The sequence below is a fragment of the Psammomys obesus genome, unplaced genomic scaffold (assembly GCF_907164565.1).
Source record: "Psammomys obesus unplaced genomic scaffold, mPsaObe1.curated_primary_1811, whole genome shotgun sequence".
Lineage (NCBI taxonomy): Eukaryota > Metazoa > Chordata > Mammalia > Rodentia > Muridae > Psammomys > Psammomys obesus.
The window spans coordinates 26,750,522-26,771,840 of NW_026596051.1; the positions used below are offsets into that span (position 1 = coordinate 26,750,522).

The 21,319-nt window shown below is 43.3% G+C and overlaps 1 protein-coding gene across 2 annotated transcripts in view; it reads right to left on the reverse strand.

Annotated features, from left to right (window-relative positions):
- Positions 1-21,319, reverse strand: part of Prom1 (prominin 1) — a 97,621-nt gene that overhangs the window by 49,817 nt on the left and 26,485 nt on the right. For both annotated transcript variants that reach the window (XM_055623931.1, XM_055623930.1), the window contains exons 3-4: positions 9,704-9,759; positions 3,217-3,422 (exon numbers count right to left, since the gene is read on the reverse strand). In XM_055623931.1, coding sequence (XP_055479906.1) covers positions 3,217-3,422; positions 9,704-9,759 — 262 coding nt within the window. The remainder of the gene's footprint in view (positions 1-3,216; positions 3,423-9,703; positions 9,760-21,319) is intronic.

Genomic DNA, 21,319 nt, shown 5'->3' on the forward strand with positions numbered 1-21,319 from the left:
AGGGAAAGAGCAGAAAGAGGGTTAGCCAAGATCCGCTGTCCTCAGCACCACAGGAGCCGCAGAAAGGCCACCTTCCTCTGCAGTCCACCCACTAAGATCACCACCAAACCACACTACCAAAATACTTAACAGTACTAAGACCTCTCTGAAGACAGACCTCTGCTTAGGATGAGGTACTGCATTATGACCCTCGCTAATAAAAACAACAATGCTGGAAGGGAAGTGACAAAGGATCAGGCAGTGTCGGGGGCATGTGTGTGTCCCCTGGGAATATGCCCTCTTCACCCACACAAACACTCCCATGCGCTGAGCTGCCCCCAGAGAAGAGGGATTGAGCAAAACTTAGCATTTTTTTAAACCAAGGTACTTGGCTTTCTGGTGGTTTTTCATTTGATTGAAATGAAATCATTTTCATGATTCAATTGGTTAAAGCACTATAGGAAGGCTTAGTTTCATTTCCTGATGCTGTCACAAAATACAGTGATTTCCTTTCCACCTGATACATACCAGGGTGTGTCAAGGTGACAATTTTGAAACTACCACACACACAGGGCGACACGCCCGATGCTCACTTATAGAAAGTACAGAATCAAACCAAATGAGGCTGCTATGTCGTGGTGAGAGCTAAGGTCTCTTTCCATGTTTGTTTTCTTCATGGAAATTACTGAGTATGTGTTTATGAAAAACATACTTTTTATTCCTCCATAAAATAGACATCATAAGAACTTCCAAAATCCTTCACCGAGTCATCTTTCCGGAAAGACTACCCTACGTGAAAATTAAAACTTCTTTCTTACTCATCTTAAAAGATTATATTTAAACATATTAACAGCTCTTATAGATATTAGCCACTATTGCTCTCTTGATTTGTTGAAGCAGAGCCTCTGAACATTCAAAATTTAGATTGTAGGAGTAAATTCCCAGCTAGGTTTGGTGGTGTAACTGTAATCCTGACGTTTGAAAAAGCAAAGAGAGAAGACCTCGTGTAACTCCAGGTTAACCTCAACTCCCCAGAGACCTTGTCTCAAAATTGAAACAGAACCAACCTCTCAAAGCGGCAGGGAAGCTAAAACCCAAAATACGTTCAGATCTAACCACTAGAGGGCAGCAAGGAATTAATAAATAGCACAACACAGTTTTACCGCACAGACCCAAAAGACCCAAATGGTGACTTTGCAAGTAACTGGCAAACGAAAACAAGACGAAGTTGCCTATCATGTTGCCAAGCAATTTCTTGGGTTTTATGCACACATATACACGTATGCACTAAAAGCATTTATTTGCCTTTCGCTGGCCAATTTCATTAAGGCCTTAGAAACTGACAGGAAAAAATTTACTTCAGATTCTAAAGGTTTCATCTGTAAAAGCTCTTAAGTCTTTATTTGTAAGTACGTGATGTTATTTTCCACAATGTACAGACATTTGTAATGCTGTATATCCTATAAATAAAGATTTCTGACTTCTGCTCAAAAACTGAAAACATTTCACTATTCTACACAAAGCACCTATTTGGTAGATTAACAAAACATCGGGGTCCAGAGAAGGGGAACCACTGAAGTTTTATGGCCTTTTTGCCTTAGGTTGTTTTTTTCTCAGTGTCCTCATAGCCTAGTCACGACTGGCAACTGCCAAAATTCATAGAAATTAATTTATGTGGCTCTAATGTTTGCTTAAAAGGGTAATGATTGACAGAGAATTTTTAAGTCCACAGCAAATGGGATCATTTATTCTCTACTTTGTTTAAATGAAAGGCTTAAACTAGAGATCAAAATTGGAAACTAGCATTGGTCAATATAGTAAAACTTTTATCAGTTGCTAGTATTTACACATTGGGAGGTTTTATGTAAGAATTCAGTTTACAGGTGTTTGTAGATACTGGAAAGTTCCTGCAATACTGCCTGCCTTGTTGCTGGCACATTAGAGAACTGCAGAGAAAATGCGCTGCCAGCCACCTGACATCTCCTAGGTTTCTTCCGGTGCTTTCTGCCTGACCATGAAGGCCTCTGAAACTGTCATTTTAAAAATTGTTGTTGTTGTTATCTTTGTTTGGGTGTTTGATATTCTGTGCACGTTTGCATTCTGGTGCCTGCAAAAGCCAGATCCCCAGGAACTAGAGTTACAGAACAACTATGTGGGTGCTGGGATTTGAACCTGGATCCTCTGGAAAAGCAGCCTTGCTAAGAGCTGAGCCATCTCTCCGGCCCCGGGACTTGTCATTTTCAATTTAAACATACACATTTACACTGAAAATTTGCTTGGAATTTTTTTGAGTTTATTTGCAGAACTCTAATAAATCTCTGTGTCCTTTATTTGGGAACTAAATGGTCTAAAGTGGGATAGAAACCCCTAATAAATAATTAGAAGTGAAAGGGGGCAGAGTAAATCCCCCTAAAATAATTCTATGTCAGGCTCCAGTTAAGAACACTGGCTGCTCTTCCAGAGGATTCATTTTCAAATCCCGGTACTCAGATAAAGGCTCACAATCATTTCTAACTCCTGTATGAAGGGATCCAATGCCCTCTTCTGACCTTTGTGGTTCTAGTCATGAACTACATGCAGTACACAGCCATACATGCTGGTAAGATACTCATAAACACAAAATAAATATTTAAAGAAATGACGAGCTTGCTGAAAGGCCCCCTCATGAAGTAAAGGAGAGCAACCTTCACACGATAACTTCTAGGTGACAGCAGCATCTTTGGGAGTCACTTCTGCTGGCCCTTTCTGTTTCATTTCACTTTAAACTCATGAATTTAGCTGGGTGTGCTGGGGCATACCTGTAATCCAGGACTTGGAAGCCAAAGTAGACATTATCAGAAGTTCAGGCCCAGCCAGGACTTTTGCAGTCCTTATGCTGTGTAAATTCATGGTCAGCCTACCCTGTGTAGTGAGATCCTGTCTCAAAAAAAGTTGGGTGTAGTGGTGCACACCTTTAGTTCCAGCACTTTGGGAGGCAGAGGCAGGGGGATCTCTGTGAGTTCAAAACCAGATTGGTCTATATAGTGAGTTCCAGGACAGCCAGATCTACATAGTGAGCCCTGGACAGAAGGAAGGAGAACAAAAAAGGCTCACAAAGGAAGAAGAGGAGAAGCAGGAAGGACAAAAGAGGAAAGAAGGGAGGAGAAAAAAAATAAAACAAACTCATGGACTTAAAGGCTAAAAGGAGATATTACCCCATCTCCCTGCCACACTCTGACAGTCCAAGTCTTGACTTGCCTCATGAGCAGACAAATCACCAAGAGGGAGCTGCCAAGGCGTTTCCTCCGGTACCGCTCGTTCTGCTTCTGCTGCTGGTGCATTTCCCCGCCACATTTGTTACAGCAACGGCACAAACAAAAGAAGTAGCCCACCAGAGGCATGAGGATAATGAACAGCAGTCCCAGGAAGACGCAGATAAGAACTCCAATTTCATAGTAGGCAATCTGCAATGCACAGGAAAGACACAGCACAGGTCATGCAAAACGGGAAGATTTTTCTATTGGTGCTCACTGCTGTATGTACCTCAATGTGTATGCATTTCCACATTTATCCATTTAGAAGCTCTCTGCACTGAAGGAAGTGGAATACTAAGTTACCAGAAAGCTGGCCAACAGGGTAATATTCCTTTCAATTGCCTGGAAGTTACCTAAGAGAAAGGTCAAGTGGGAAATGGTTTTCTTCCAGCTTCAAAGGCGTTTTGTTTTCCAGATGGCTTAAAAAATAGCTCTGTTTAGCAAACCGTACACACACATAGGGTGTTTTACATCAGGAAGACAGAACAAGTAGAGATTATGAGAGCTTTGAGCCATGTTGGATGGGATTGATTAGTGACAAACTCAGTGTTTATAAAAGAATCTAAATTTTGAATAAAGTGTAGACATTTTAAGTGAGTCAAGCACAAGGCCATTTAGCTTTATGTGCCAACATAAATAACAGTATGGCTCTTATCAGGTCATTGTGAAAACTAGAGATAATGTATGATTAAAGAGGAAGTGCCTAGGCAATCATTAGCCACTAGCAAGTGGAGCTTTTGTGCCATCCATGAAATGAAATGGACTAGTGAGTATGAGGATCTGTAGCCCGTGTCCACACAGGTCCTGACTTCCCAGGATGCAGCACAACTTCCATAGAGAATCACTAGACCTTAATATAGTTCCATTCTCCTTGCAAGCTGGTCCTGGACTACATAGAAAAATATCCTAGAGGATGAAATCATCTCTCGTTTCATCCCATGCACAGTCACTCATTTCTCTTGTTTGTTTGCTCACTTCTTAAGCCTGTCCAACAGTGGAATATACTAGTGACAGAAGACAGCTGAAGAAAACAATGACTTTGTTCTTGAAATCTGCAGAACTAAAAAGCATTTCCTGATACAAAACTGTGGTCCCACTTCACAGAGGTGAGCTCTCTACCGCTTAAAGGGTGTGTCAGAGTTGATTTCTCGACCACAGTTTAGTCAGGATTTGGCAATCTGTACATTAACTTTGATGGGTCGTGACCTCTGAGCACATTGTAGATTATCTTGACATCAGACGAAGGGAAGGTCAAATATGACAGCAGAGACACAGACAAAACACATTTAAACACTATTACAGGGGTGACACCAGGGAAGAACAGAAAGTGCCAAAAGAGACAACACTTCTCGCTGAGTCAAGACAAACAGCAACACAGAACAGACAGCAAGCGCACTGTTTACCTTCAAAGCCAAGACTATGTTTTCTGGCTGTTGAAATCAAAGTAGTTGAGGAGTTTGTATGTAGCAGAGGCAGCAAGCATCAAAATAAAACAGAAAAGTCACATGAGTCATTAACCATAACCATATTCCACATTGGAAAAAAATCAAGAGGGAGCAACATAAGAAAGAAATATATATTCTTGAGTGTATATTTGAGAATTAATGTTTTGATTAGAGTCAAGTTCTGGAGTTCACATTTGGGTTTTGAAAGGTCCAAAGTCACTGTGGTCATCAGTTAAGAAAAAGGAACAACAGGGAAGTTATAGATGCTAACATCCTTGCTATATGATCTTCGTGAAGTAGGTAATAAAGAGTGCCTAGAGTCCAAGAGCCAAAGGCAGCTCTTCCAAAGCATCCCCTCTAGAATGAAAGCTGGAAGTGTCATTCACTTGTTTAACATCCAGTACAGTTCGGCCACGTCTAAGGCAAACTTCCCAGCATGGTCCTTTATTACCACACAATCTTGGCTTCACATCCTCATTTTTCTTGGCCAGTCTCAGTTGTTGGTTGTCATTCTGTCAAATCATTTGTTCTCTTCACTCCTCATTCTGATTTCCCAGGTTGTCTCCTTACCCAGGTCATCCACATCCAGTTTCATCCTGGATGAAACTCAGGTCTCAGCATAGATGCTGCCTTCCCCAGGAAGTTTGGGCATTGTACATCATCTTTCATACTGTCCTGTAGCTCTGAACTTGCCATTAGAAATAATGTACTTGCTTAGAAGAAAGGGCTGCCATATAGCCATATCCTGCCATACCACCTCCAAGAAAGCAAGCCGCACATGCAACACTTACCCAATTAAAGCTAAATCAACTGATGTGCTAATGTCATAAAAACCACAACCCAGGACCAGAGATTCGTTGGCATGGTCCACAGATAGAGACCAATCAGTGATGAAAATGAACCAACTCAATGACAAGAGGAAAATAAAGCAGATCTCAACGACTTTTTCTATAAGCTAAATGTGCTCAGTTTATAAAACTATCAGTTTTGGTAACCTGTGCCAGGGGGAAGAAAGCTGCGATTTTTGTTTCTAAATGCCCTCTGGAGCAAAATAAAATGAGGCAGCTGTGTCATTCTCCATTTTACTGTTTTGAAGTTTTCTGGTTTGGAAATCTGAACGTGCTCAAACTGTTCCTTACCTGGGACAGGACTTCACACTTTTGAAAGAACAATGCTCTAACAATTTTTTAATGAAGCACAGAAAATGTTGGTGGTTGGGGACATTTCAGATAAACATGTCCCCAGGGATCACCTGAGCCTCCTGACAAGTCCTATTCTGTCTTCCTGGGTGAGACTATGAGCTTGATAACACTCACAACCCTGACTCCCACATCCACCAAACGAAAACCTCCCAGGCTCCTCTTCCCTTGTAGTACATGAGTCCAGGTCTGGAGAAGGCCATTTATCTGTATTTAAGGGAGCTCTCACATGATGATTACAAGTGAATAATTTGGAAAAAAATCTGTCCTCACTTGGCGACTATGGCTGGTCATCCTGATCTAGAAAGGTCACTCTACTTATAAGCTACAGCAAAGGGCTAATTCTTTTGTAATTTCTCCAACTTAACAGTCAGCCTGCCTGATATATTTGACAGGGTGACAATAAATAACTCCATGGACATGGTAGGTGAATTTTCAGTCTCTTTCCAAATGAGCTGTTGTACAGGATAAATTTATTTCTGTGCTATACAGCAGTTGAAACCTTGATTCTCTGTACCTTGGTGCCCTACGATTTTCTACTCAGTTGTCTATTATAACCACCTAGGGATCTTTTTAGAATACCAGTAGCCAGCTCTGAAGAACAATATCAAAATCTCTAGGGAACCTCTTCAGTGTTGCTCCTACTGCCACACCCAGTCTCAGTTACCTCATGGGCAGGAAAAACAGAGAAGGCACCTAATGAAGTTTTTGCAAAAACTAGAGAGGACACGTTGGCTAGTCTGTCATCAGTGTTTCATTGTGTTTAGGATGAGCTGAAACTTGAAAAGGATATAGACCAGAGCCTATTACCAACGGGCTCCAATGATTTCCTGTGGTACACTCTCTTCTAAATGTCCTCCAAGGTCCCTGGAGTGTGCTTTCCTCATGCAGAAAATAGGATGTGAGTTCCGACTAGCGGTGTGTCTGCTTCTTGAAGTGAAGAGGTGGCAAATAGGTAGCTGAACCATTTGCAGGCTCCTCGGTTATCCTGGAGTTTCCAGACCAGATCCAAGTGAGGTGATGTCCCCATTTCTACCCGCTCTTAGGAGAACCCTTGTCATTTGAGCCATCAAATTAGTCAGGCATACTAGTGTTTTCAATATACATGGAAAACAACAGTCATTGTATTTTGCCCAGAGATATGAGCCAATCTGGACAATGGTTTGGCAATAAAAGGATGTGAGGGGATTGAAGGCGGATATTCTGCAGAGTCCTGGGAGAATAGTGAGCAGAAGGCGATGTGGTTTGCTCTTCAGTTGTCACCATAGTCAGCCTGGCTCCCCAATGAAGCTGTTTCTAACTACAAGGTCTCAATGCATTAGCCATTGGGGCAATGGGCATTCTCATTCAGACTAGTGCTGGCTATGTCACTGTTCTCTTGGCACCATCCTCAGAGAAGAACAGGAAAGAGCAACTTGCCCTACTCACCTCATTGTGGTCTAAGAACATGACAGACATAGTTCCCCTGGTTTTTAATCATCCTACATCCAACACACACAAAGGTCTGCCTATGTGTTCCCACTTAAAACTAACCAAAATCAAAGGAAGCTTCTGTTTGGGTCATAGGAGTAAATGAGGCAGATCGGCCATGCCTCTTGGTCTGTCCAGAGCTCAACAAGACCCCTCAATGCTTTCTGAAAACCTAGACCACTTGCCTCCCATTGCCTGGCCTGGGTCATTTTTCTTCCTCTCTGGGAAGCTGCTCACTCACCCCTTCCACACCTGACCTCTGTGCTCCGGCTTAGTCTCCCCCAGCACTCCCAGAGCCACACCCTCCCTGCCCAACCCCTCTTGTTCTTTCCACTTCTGTCAGGGTCACTATTAGTCAGGGCTTCTGCTCAGAATTGCTTCTTTTTCTCTGCTTCTTTGTGTGTAGCTTCACACCTCCTTATTTCCGTATTGCCCTTTCCCCTGGAACCATGCGGTCCTGACCCCCGCTTGTCAGGTTCGACCTTCCTTATCTTAGTCGTTCCTCTCATTCTAACCATGTTTGCACACCTAGTAGGAGCTCAACAAACCCAGAGAGGAGCACAGATGGGAAGCTGCCATGTACCAAATTGTTTTCAAAAACAACCTCCCACATCACTGGTTCTAGCTTCTAAGATTCTCAAGCAGCCATCCTGCTTAGGAAGTTTCCCTCCCTTAGCTAAAGAAGCAAAGCAAAACAAAACAGACAAACAAACAAACAAAAAACTTAGTATTTCTTTTCAGGAAATTTTAGAATGACACATAACTTGTTTTTCCTTCAATTTTGAAATTTCTGCCACTCAAATGGGATCTATAAATTATGACAATATTCCATAAAAATCCATAGCCAAGTTCCTTGTCTTCTCCCACTTTCGATATCGATCCTGTTTGCCCTCCTGAATGAGGATTAAGTATCTTCCCTAGGGTCCTCCATGTTGTTTAGCTTCTTTAGGACTATAGATTTTAGTGTCTTTATCCTTTATTATACCGCTAATATCCACTTATAAGTGAGTATATATCTTATGTGTCTTTCTGCTTCAGGACAATCTTTTCTAGTTCCCACTACTTGCCTGCAAATTTCATGATTTCCTTGTTTTTAATTGCTGAGTTGTATTCCATTGTGTAAATGTGCCACACTTTCTGTATCCATTCCTCCACTGAGGGACATCTAGGTGTCCCTAGGTGGTTTCCAGATTCTGGCTATTACAAATAAAGCTGCTATGAACAAATGTCCTTGAGCAAATGTCCTTATTGAATGATGGGGCATCTTTTGGGTATTTGCCTCGGAGTGGTATAGCTGGATCTTGAGGTAGCACTATTCCTCATTTTCTGAGAAAGCACTAGATTGATTTCCAAAGTGGTTGTACAAGGTTACATTCCCACCAGCAATGGAGGAGGGTTCTCCTTTCTCCCTAACCTCTCCAGCAAGCATCATGTCTTGAGTTTTTGATCTTAGCCATTCTGATGGGTGTGAAGTGAAATCTCAGGGTCGTTTTTATTTGTATTTCCCGAATGATTAAGGATATTGAGCATCTCTTTAAGTATTTCTCTGCCATTCCATATTCCTCTGTTGAGAATTCTCTGTATAGCTCTGTTCCCCCTTTTTAATTGGATTACTTGGTTTGTTACGAGGACCTCCCAGGGTATCATAGGAGATCCTGAGACTCATAGCCAAACTTTGGGCAGAGTGCTAGAATCCTTATAGAAGAAGAGGGAGATAGAAAAACCTGGAGGGGACAGGAACTCCACAAGGAGACCAACAGACTCAAAATACCTGGGCCCAGGGGGCCCTGCAGAGACTGATACTCCAACTAAGGACCATACATGGAGAGGATCTAGACCTCTCTTCAAAGGAAGCCCATTGGCTGCTCAGTTTCCAAGTGGGTTCCCTAGTAAGGGGTAGGGGTTGTCTCTGATATGAACTCAGTGGCTGGCTCTTTGATCACGTACCCCAGGGGGTGCAGCCTTACCAGGCCACAGAGGAAGATGATGCAGCCAGCCTTGATGAGACCTGATAGGCTAGGGTCAGATAGAAGAGGAGGAGGACCTCCTCTGTCAGAGGACTAGGGAAGGGGCACAGAGGAAGAAGAGTGAGGGTGGATGTGACTCAGAGGAGATGAGGGAGGGGGCTGCAGTGGGGATACAAAGTGAAAAAAATTGTAATAAATAGATATATAAATAAAATTAAATTTAAAAAATCCTTAGTCAAAAAAATGTTACCAAATTACAGATAAAATAATGGTTGTTTAAATACCTGTGTTCAAGCCAAGCATGATTTTTCTCATATTTGTTATTTTTAATAACAAAAACAGAAGGTTACCTCCTTGGAATCAACTGAGAGGTCAAAGTTCTTCTGTATGATTTTTCTGATCATATCTGTAAAAAAACAATCATAAAATTCCAAAATTATTTTTTGCAGTAAAAGCATACAATGCATAAACATAAGGTCTATGAAATAGTTATAAACTATTTTAGGTGAACATAGCATCCTCATAATGATAGTCCTGTTTTCTAAGATAGGTAAGTAATTAAGCTAATGAGCCTAACTCTAAATAGATGTTATTTTTTTTTACATTTATTTATTGAAGGTAAATAAATAAATGTAATAAATAAATGTAATAAATAAATAAATGGTAGGATAGCCACACAAGATGGACAAGGCCTTGGGCCATATCCATCAGTGGCACACAGTGGAGGTCAGAAGACAACCTGTGGCCAGCATGAGCTCTGCAGCTCACCCTTGGGTCACCAGACTTCGTGACAAGTACCCTTACCCACAGAACCACCTCTCTGGCCCTGTTGTCGCCAAGTATTTCCAACACTTGCAATATTTCCAAAAGAGCCATAAAAACCAGCCTGATCCATGAGTTAACGTGAGAAAGCTTTTCCTCCTGTTTCTCTGCAGTATGTGAGAACTCTGAAATAACTGTGGAAAATGTTTACTTTTCCACCCATGCTCAGTTGAGGGGATTTTCAAAGGATAAGCACTGGCTGAAAACGACGAGGACTCCTCTGAAGATTCCTCAAGGCACGATTTGAGAAGCTGAGGTCCGCACAGTGAGGGACTTGCCAGAGAATCCCAGTGGTTGGTGAGATAGCCAGAGCCAAGTCTCCCTTCTGCCCAGGCTCTTTCCCATCTCAATCCTCACTGTCCCTCATTTCCAAGCTTCACTTCAGTGCACTGAGTGCTGCTTCCCTCTGACCTGTACCAACCTCTAAAAGACTTCCAGGAAAGTAAAGGTGTTCCAAAATGCACACCTCTCAGGAGTTTCTGAAACACAACTTTTTCCTGTGCATAGATATGACCTGAACCATGGTGTAAAGATCACGTTGCAGAAACAGGACTAGGAATTCTGGCAAGCTGAGTCCTTCCTTCCCACTCACTACCAGGGAAGGAAGTCTCTCTCCCCTGCAGCCACTAAACATTACTCAGGTTCTGCTAGAATCTCACTAAAATGTTCTGTTATCAACTAAAACTTTTATATTAATGGTCATCTATATATTTAAATATGTTTTAAAAGTTATGTTCCTTGGGCTTGGTATAGTTTAGAGGGGATGTGGCACACAAAAACAGAGCAGAGCATAATCAAAGACCCAACTTCTATTCGTAACACCTGGAGAATTAGTCCGAAGGCGGGGAGATGGCGCAGCTGGTGAAGTGCTTATTATCTACTGGCCTCCCGCGTGCATGCACAATCATTGGCATGCATGCTCAGGAACACACACACACAGCCTCCCCACACATACACAAAGGTCTAAGGGAGGGGTAGCTCAAGCTCTCTCACCTACTTAGTGTCTAATAACTCACGGTCACAAGCACCCTCACTGGCAAAAGGAGTTGGGTAAGTCTCAAGTCTCTGAGGGGAGGGTTAGGGTGTTAATACCAATCAATAAATTGGTATCCTGAGGTCAGGTGTATACTACTGTTATTACTGTTATTTGGAAAACACAGATCATAATCTGTGCCAAATAGAGTTCGGGAGACTGCTGTTTTGACAGTGTATTATCCATTCAACTTTCCATTATAAATAAATAAATAAATAAATAAATAAATAAATAAATAAATAAATAAATCACTGAGAGACCAACTGCATACTCAAAGATGGGTCCTTAGCAGACTAAGCCAGAGGGTCCCCAAGTATAGTTTGCTCCACTCTTAGAGTCCCCAGGATATGGCCAGGACTACTGGAATGAAGCAAGGTGTGATTTGCCCTTTTGCTAGGTTGACATTTGTACTGAAGTGCAGAAACCATAGCAGATGACAGCTGGTGACTTAGAACAAAGAAAGTAGCAGTAGCCAATAGTCCCAGGTTGTTACCATTCAACACAAAGTGCAACAATGCAAAAGTCTTCTTGATAAAACATGAAAGTCACATTTATTCAACCATGATCTGTGAGTCCATATCTTTCAATGACTGTGTATAAGAAAATGGAGAGTGCCTGAAGCTCTTTTCTGCACACCACACTATGGTGTTATAAACCCTTGAGAAAAACCAAAACAGTATGCCAGTAGTCAGCTATCAGCTAAACTACTCATGTTCTCATGGAACACCATTTTTTTTTTTGTGGTTGTTATTAAAAGAAAGTTGGGGTGACAAACAATTTGATCTTATTTGGGGTGTCTTGTAGTGATTTGTCCTAAATTTCAGGGGCACAGACTGCAGCTTCCAAACAGCCAATAACAGAACATGTTACCAATGAGAAAATGGAGCTTTGAAGCCAAAATCTGAATTTTGCAAAGCTCCCATTAATTAGCCTGCCTGTTATGATTAGTAGATACATTAAAAATGAGGTATGTTGGGACTGAAGCTCAGCAGTTAAGAGCACTGGCTGCTCCTCCAGAGGACCTTGGCTCGAATCCCAGCAGCCACAATAGAGCTTCATAACCATCTGTAGCCTCAGGCCCAGAGGATCCAATGCCTTCATGGCACTAAGTGAGCATCCACAGGCACATAAGTGGGGCACAGACACCTGCAGACAAAACACCCATACATATAAAACAAACACAATATCTTTTAAATGAGGTATGCCAACATCTTGTAAGATGTTTTAAGACTTGTAAAGCTCAGTGAATCACTTTTCAGGTGAGAATATAAAATGTTACGAAGTCCTCCTGGCAAGGTGAAAGATGGACCAATGGATTTGGATAAATCAAAGATAAAAAATTCATTGAAAATGAACAGAATGATGAGCACCTACCTAGTCTGGGTAATGTCAAAGAAAAAAAATACCCAGAATTACAGAAATGACTAAGGGAGTCTTTAATTATGTATCCATGCATTCCCAGAAGCTCACAGGGTCTACAAACAGCCGACTACCGTGACAGGCTGAACTGGAACATAGATATAAGAAAGCTGATGACTCCCACTAAACCAGAGATTAAAGAGATTTGCAAAAAATATAGTAAGGAGGGCTGGAGAGATAGCTCAGCTGTTAAAGGCTAGGCTCACAACCATAAAGACGTAGAACTCAATGTCATCTTTCTCACTTTTTAATTATGTTGTACATGAAAAGTTGGGTACGCTGGTTTGGACTTTTTGAGACAGAGTGTTGCGGTGCAGACCTGCCTTGCACTCCCGTGAATCCTCCTGCATCAGCCCACCGGCATCGATCGGATCTGGCTTTATAGGCATACAGATCATGCCTGGTTTGGAAGGCATTCCTTATTGTTAGTATTAAGTTAATTAGCAAATGAATGTGAAAATTTCTCCAGTTTAATTCCAAACTTGGTAGGTATGATGGTTTGGAAAAAAAAAAAAAGTCCCCCATAGGCTCACAGGAAGTGGCAAGGTTAGGGGGTGTGGCCTTGCTGGAGCAGGTGTGTCACTGTCTATTCCTGCTGCCCTTGAACGCTTAGCTCCTCCTCCAGCACCATGTCTGCCTGCATGCTACCACGCTTTTCACCATGACAATAATGAGCTGAACCTCTGAACTGTGAGCCAATGCCAAATTAATGATTTTCTGTATAAAAGTTTCCACGGTTTTGGTGTCTCTTCATAGCAAATAAAACCCTAACTAAGACAGCAAGTATGAAAAAATACAAACAGTAGCCCCTCTGTGGAACAGAATAATCATTAAATTGTTAAAGAGATATCTGAGACCCCAAAATGTTAGGGCGTCTGTGTTGAGAAGGTTGGCTATCCTAGCCTTGAGCCAAAGCACTTGCTTTGGAGGTCAATCCATCTAGCTGTAGCCCACAAACAATACTTGTCCCCCAATACCCTCTCCATCTCTGTGGTGGGTACTGCCACTGCAACAGTCCACAAGGCAGGAGACTGAGAATGAAAGCAACATCACAGAACAGTGGCAAATGGGCCCCGGAACACCCTGGGAGTTAGACTTTTGGCATCTTTCTAGAATTTGTATGTGGAGGAAAAGAAAGAGGTGATGATTCAAACTGTGGCCAAGAAGAAGCATCCGGAAGCAGGGGCAGTGTGCTCACGCCTTCAGGATTGTTTCTGTTCTCTAACTGGCTTCTTTCAAAACATACATAGGTTCCATCTCAACCTGGGCCAAGTGAACCCTGCTCCATTCCCTTGTAAAGCGCATAGAGAACTTCAAAAGCATATGTGTGTGCTGCTGATGCATCAGACGCATGCTGAGCTTAAGTGCTCTTGGATATTGCTGATGCGATCTGTAAGTCAGCACTCTTGGGCTCTTGTGGTGGTAGGCATCTCTCTGTGGAGGGCCTGGAGTCAGTTTTTGTTTGTTTGTTTGTTTGTTTGCTTGTTTCAGAACCACTATCTTAAACACCCCTGGTTCAAGCGTTCTTTGCTCTAGGCAAAGAAACTGCAATGTTAACTTGTCTGTCAAATCATCTCTGATCAAAGGGAAAAGCGGTATTCATACCCTACTGTAAGTATCCATTTTAGAAGGAGACTACAATGATACTCAAGTACAATGTAGAAACCCACAAGCAGCAGATGTGAAAATGTGTAATGTTATTTAAAACACATGACTATATTTCTTTAGACACAAAAGGCTTTCCATGAACACTTAAAATAAATTTCAAGTTTGTCCTTGTCCAGACCAAATTCCAGAGAAGACGAGAAGCAGATAGGTAAGTCAAGTAGAATGCTTGAGTCGAGACACAGATCTAGGCTGCTCAAAAGTTAATGCAGCCATGCTTTGTGGCTTTGTGTAATTCCAGCTGCTCCAGAAGCTGAGGCAGGAGGATAACCAGTCCAAAACCTCCCTAGAGTACTGAGCCAACTGAAAGCTAGCCTAGGAAACTTCTGGAGACATTGTCTCAAAGTAAAAACTGCAAGTCAGCTGGGGATACAGCTCAGCGTAGAACATCTGCCTTGCAGGCACAAGGCTGTCAAATGCCCAGTCCTGCCCCAGCCTCCTAGAGGTTAACTTCCTGGAAGTACTGCTGTGGTGCAAAAGGGGAAGTCCAAGGGTATTTTGCCCCAGACACAGGTTCAGCACAGCCTAGTGTTGGACGTACTACATCTGCGTGTCAACATGTTTCTCACCACTGGTACCTTCAGCACTCTGCTCTATCTTCCCTGGCTCTTTAGGAGAAGACACAGAGCATGAGGGCCCAGCAGCATGGCAGCGTCACTGTGTAGCCTCTTCTTCCTAGGCCCACACCCCGACTCTGTACCCCAGGTCCCTTGCCATGAGGTAGAAGCTTGTGACTGAAGAATGTGAAAAGATGTTATGTATGTGTGCCATTTCCAGGCCTAGCTTCTATGTCCTCCCACAGCCTTTGTCAATGTCCACATTCTCTGCCCCTGTCCAGTTATGGCTGATTCATAGAAACTTCTGAACCCAGAGGCATGGCAGAACCACAAGGAGACAAACTAGAACGCCCAGGCCACATGCCCCCTATACTGAGCCTGTAGAAGTAAATGATTTTTATTGAGCCAAGCATCATGGCGCATGCCTGGAATCACAGCACTTGGAAGGCTGAGGCAAAATGACTTGAGGCCATCCTGACTTAAGCAATGGGCTGCACAGCAGACTGGGCTAAAGAGTGAGACCATGTCTTTAAAGGGAAAATAGAGAATGGTGACAAAACATCTTCATAGACAATGACGCTGACCACCAAACCTGAGTTTGATCGTTGAGATCCACATGGGAGGGGGGGGGGGGGGGGGAAACAACTCCTGAAGTTGCCCTCCGACCTCCACATGCATGTTACGGTAAACAAACATACACGCACATGCACACACACATGTAATTTTAAAAAGTCAACCCCCCTCCTCCCCCAAAAAAAAATCACTAAAATTGGAGTCTGAGGTAAATGGCATCACCAAGCCTTACTGAAACAAGCTACGGCCTGTTAGGCCTTCCTTCCAATGGGTCCTCTGGAAGGCAGACAAGTGCTCTTAGCAGTCAGGCTGATCTCCTGACAGTGTGATTTCTCCATGCCAAGCCAAGGGCAGCAGCCGGGTCTTGGGCCAATCGAGGGTGGCAGTGGATGGCCAAGTCTGAAGAGAGCTGAACTTGATGATGATGGTGTCAATGCCATTCTCCAGCACTTCTGAAAGGTTACGTGTGACTGCCATCACTAGCCGTGGTCTTCTACTGGACTCCCACTTCCTAAGGCTGGTACGGCTAAAGTGATCAGGTCTAAATCTCTGCTGTAGGCCACCAGGACTCTGCAGCTTTGTTTAAGGAAGTGTCTGGGTGAGACCAAACGGATCTCATTATCAACCTAACTAAACCTGTGGTTTGCTTTTGAACCAAGAAATTGATGCTTCCAACGTTTAGAAGCCAAGTCAGGTTCATCAGACTTATCAAATGTATATGTCCACTTCAAAGTTCATAATCACATGGGTCAGGGAGAGCCTCTTTCCCCTTCTCTAAAATACAGTGGCGTGCAACAAGACAGACCTGTAGTCCTTGCACTCAGGAGGCTGGGGGAGGAACTTCAGCTGAGGAGGTTGAAGCAGTCTGAACAATGGGGGTGAAGAATGGGAGGGAGTGGGAAGGTGCCAACAACTTCTGAGTCTTTTTCTTCCTCTTGTTAGCTCATGACCATACTGAATTCTTCTTTCCCGGCTGCAGTGCCACTCCATGCACATTGGCTTTACTAGATTAACCAAGGTACTCTGCTTACTCTCTAGATGAATAGCTCAGGGTTACTCTTGCTGCAGTAAAACACCATGGCCCAAAGCAAGTTGTGGAGAAAAGGGTTTATTTGGCTTATATAATCCTGATCACAGTGCACTGAGGGAAGCCAAGGCAGAAACTCAAACCTGGCAAGGATCTAGAGGCAGGAGTTGATGCTGAGGCCATGGAGGAGTGCTGTTTATTGTCTTGCTCCCCATTGCTTACTCAGGCAGCTTTTTCACGGAACCCAGGATCACCAGCCCAGGGGTAGCACCCAGCCACATAAGAGGCTAGGCCCTCCCCATCAATCACTAATTAAGAAAATATCCTACAGGTTTGTCTGCAGCCGGATCTTAGGGAGGCATTTTCTCAATTGAGGTTCCCTCCTCTCAGATGGCTCTGGCTAAGGTCAAGTTGACACCTAGTCAGTTCAATGAATAATGAAGAAAAATGGCTATAGAGGAAGTTCTGCTTGTGAAATCAGCTGGAACCAATCTGGCCCTTTTTTGCTTCTGCCAAACATGTGTTCACACCAATTCATTTACTGTACCTGGACCCACTCTGCATGCTACCTGACCCAAGCCAGGTTGTCACTGGGCTACCTTTCAGTCATTTCTACCTCCTTCAAAGGATGCTCTGAGGTTCTACAGGCCTTTGGAAGGTTTCTGGTTTCTCCTGGAACTGGGAAGCCTTAAGAAGGCTACCTCTCAGATAAGCAGAAAGGACTAAGGAGTCCTATGCAATTTATGAAGGAGCTGCAAGGGAGCTGGCTCCTCCTCAGTGTTGCTGTAGGGGGCTCCAGCACAGCAGCCCATGGTGAGTCCAGGATGAGGAAGTTAGGGACCACTACAAATGTACTCATGGATCCCCATGCGTGTGTCCTCTTCTAAAGCATCCCTGGAGCAGATAATTCCTCATCCAGCCATTGTTTCTGCTCTTCATGGGGAAAATATGTCTGGAGAACCTCTGAAAGACATGTGTTTTCAGTTATGTGTTTGATCTTCCACAGAGACCACATAATCTTAATGACAGAGTCATCGTACTGTGAATCAAGTGCATCCGTTTTGTCATACGCAACAGAGGCTTGACAGAGAAAACGGCCTCCTAGAGACAGAGTGTATTAAGGTGGGAGAGGAGTGGATGACTGTTAGCAGACAGATCTCAAGTGACAGCGGCCTTCTCTCAGTAGCCTCCCTGCAACCTTGCAGATGACGCTGAGGCTCCTCGTAGCTGGAGAAGTTGCCTGCGATCAATTAGTGAACCATTGCTGGGTACCCAAACTCACAGTCAGGGCGGACTTAGTACTGGCACCCACAGCTCTTTCCACTGTGCTCCCTGTGTGGATTCCAACTCCCTCTTCTGCGGCTAATACTCTGTGCAGGCCGAAGGAGGGCCATTTTCTGTGTTTCGGATTTGTCTGTGGAAAAGTAACTTACTGTGCAGGATTACTCTTGGCAACATGTATAACAGAAAGGTGTAAAGCACCTGGGATGGTATCTGACCCTAGTCAACGTTCCAGAGCTGGCAGTGGTGATGGCTGAAGCAGCTGTCCAGGATTCCAGACAGACAGTTCTCCGAGCTTTCCAGTCCAAGATAACTGCTTTAAATCTGGTTCTTTTGGGTTTTTGTTCTTCTTGTTATTAATATCTTTCATTCAATTTATTCAGTTTGTATCCTGGCTGTGGCCCCCTCCCTCATCTCTTCCCAATCCCACCCTCTCTCCCTTTTCTCCCCCTATGCCCCTCCCCTAGTCCACTGACAGAGGAGGTCCTCCTCCCCTTCGATTTGGCCCTAGCCTATCAGGTCTCATCAGGACTGGATGCATTGTTTTCCTCTGTGGACTGGTAAGGCTGCACCCCCTCAGGGGGAGGTGATCAGAGAGCCAGCCACTGAGTTCATGTCAGAGAAAGTCCCTGCTCCCCTTACTTGGGAGACTGAGCCTCTGGGATACATCTGAGCCGGGATTTTAGGTCCTTTCCATGCACTGTCCTTGGTTGGGGTATCATTCTCTTCAGGGCCCTAGTCTGGTTCTTTATTTACAGATTCCATTAGACTGCTGAACACATGACCTCCCCTTTCAGCCTAAAAGACCCTCACACACACAATGACAGGGGACAGGTGCTCCAAAAGGATACTAACAGAGCCAAAACAAACAAACAAACAACAAACTACAATAAAAACCTGAGCCCTGGGGACCTCAAGAGAATGATACACAAACCAAGGACAATGCCTGGAGAGGACCTAAACCCCTGGTTCAGATGTAGCCCATAGGCTCAGTCTCCAATTAGGTTCCCTAATAAGGGGAGCAGGGGCTTTCTCTGGCATGAACCAGTGACAGGCTCTTTGTTCACCTCCCCCCGGGGGGGGGGGAGGGGAGGAAGAGCAGCTTTGCTAGGCCACAGAGGAAGACAATGCAACCAGTCCTGATGAGACCTGATAGGCGAGGGTCAGATAGAAGGGGAGGAGGACCTCACCTATCAGTGGACTAGGGGGGGTGTATAGGGGAAGGAGAGGGAGGGAGGGTGGGATTGGGAGGAGATGAGGGAGGGGGACACAGCCAGGATACAAATTGAATAAATTGTAATAAATGATAAGAATTTTAAAAAATTAAAAAAGAAAAAATTTCCTTGAGTTCATAATAATTTAGCTAGATGACTAAAGATACCACCTGGAGTAAAGTTTAGAAGGGATCAGTTTAAACAAAAGATCAGAAGAGTAATGTATGTTTTTACTTTGATAATTGTATTTTTATTATATTTAGGACCAAATGGAGATATTAATAACTTGGAATATAGAGTTGAGTTTGCAAAGAGGCTTCTGAGATGAGCCAGAGAGAAATCACCGAAAGCAGAAGTTAATAACCATGAGGAAGGCTGACAATTGCTCTCTCGGTTACTCTAACATTCAATAAAGAGTGAGAAAGCAGACTGAAATGCAAAACAGCCTGAAATGAAGAAGTAATGGACATGTGCAAAGGCCCAAGAGTGTGTTAGCATGGAACTTAAGGATAAAAGCATTTGAGGAAAGTTGTAATAGTAAACCAAATCCTACATATGAACAAATATTCTTTTCAATCCAAGAACAGAAACTGAGTAAGAGTTCATTGGGAACAAAAGTTTCAAAGAAAACTGATGCTTAAGCACATACATGAACCTGAATTCTGTCAGGTAGAGCAGATAATCTAAGGACACGGGTGAACCTGAACATCTTAGTCTTCTGCAGTGCATTGGTACAGTCATGCTTTTTAGTGATTCCATCAGTCCCTGAGGTCTGAAGGATTCTGGGAATTATCTGCATCTCAACACAAACAAAAGAAAAAAGAGACTGAGACAGAGAATAGAGACTGTTGGCTGCTCTGGATTCTGAATGACACATCACTCTGGTAAACTTTCCACTGACATAAGAGAATCAATATGGAAGGCAGGATGAAGCATTTCTTTACTCTGCTGCTCTGCAACACAAAATAAGCTCAGTAGTATGTAGCAAATCTCTGCTACATAAATGTTTTTCAAAGTCATTTTACTATATCAAGTTAATCATATAAAAAATATTAGGACATTATTGTATTGCTCATTTGTCAGTATCCTAATTTAAGGCATCTTGTCTCTGCTTCCCATTCCTCAATTGCAATTAATAATGTTATTAATGCAAAAAATGAAGAAGTAAATATATAAAGTTTTTTACTTAAAAAAGATGATAAGGGAGGATGATAAGGGAAGATGTAAATCTTCCTCAGGATGTACTCACAGAGTCAGACAAACTTCTTTCTTATGACCAACAGCAAAACCACTGTGGCTGACTTGACAAGATACACGGAGGTCTTAAGAGATGAGATGATTCTTGCCCCAGACAAGCCACTAGACTTCTGAAGCTCTACTTCATGAGCCAGCACCTAAACAAATTCCTCCCACTACTCCCTCCAGCACCTGCTTTCTGTGTCAGCATGGGTGAGCCACCTTCAGTAGGATGCTATCAGTCCACCAGGCCTGTGAACCGGCTGTGGGATGGAAATGTATGAGGATGAAAAGAAATGGTATGTGATCCCAGAGTCTGTCAGTGGCTGAGGTGTCCGAGCCTGAGAGGGCCTCCTGGGACACCAGACACACATGGCCTTTTCTATCCTGTGGTTGCTACAGCTCTAGGATTCCAGCCTCCTTCACTTCACTTTCACAGATTCCAGAATCCTGAGCCCTGCTTAGAATACTCACAGTCACTTTGAAATTCTTCACTGAGGTTTGAGGTTTTCCCCATTCCTGTGGCACAGTACTAGAACATTTAAGACAACAGAAAAGCAGGAAAGTGGAAAATCGCCTCTTTATATTCACTGGGCAACTTCAGTTTTCCACTGAAACTGGGCAGTTCAGTTTTCTACTACGATATGAAGTACTTATGGGGACAGCCTAAGAGAGAAAAAGGCTTTGCTCTGCTTCACACGGCAGTTGCAGTTCAAAGTGAGGCTATGGCTTTGTAGGTGTGACAGGGCAGCACACTGAGGCAGGGACCATGACAGAGCAAAGTAGTCACTGCACAGAACAGAGAAGAAAGGGAAGAGCCAGAGTCCCACTGTACCTTCCGGTGCATGACCACCAGTGACCACCAGTATCAGCCCTGACTGGTAAAGCCTTCATCATTTTCTACCCTAGGACCAAGCTTTCGATCATGTCAGACTACAGGTGACAGTCAAGATCCAATGGGTATCAGTGAGGATTGATTAAAGCAACAGAAAGCTACAGACCCTAAGATGAAAATAAAAATAGAAAATAAAATGTTGGAAAATAGAATAGGATAGGATATGGAAAAATTTGAAGACAAAACTATAGTAGATAGATAGATAGATAGATAGATAGATAGATAGATAGATAGATAGATAGAT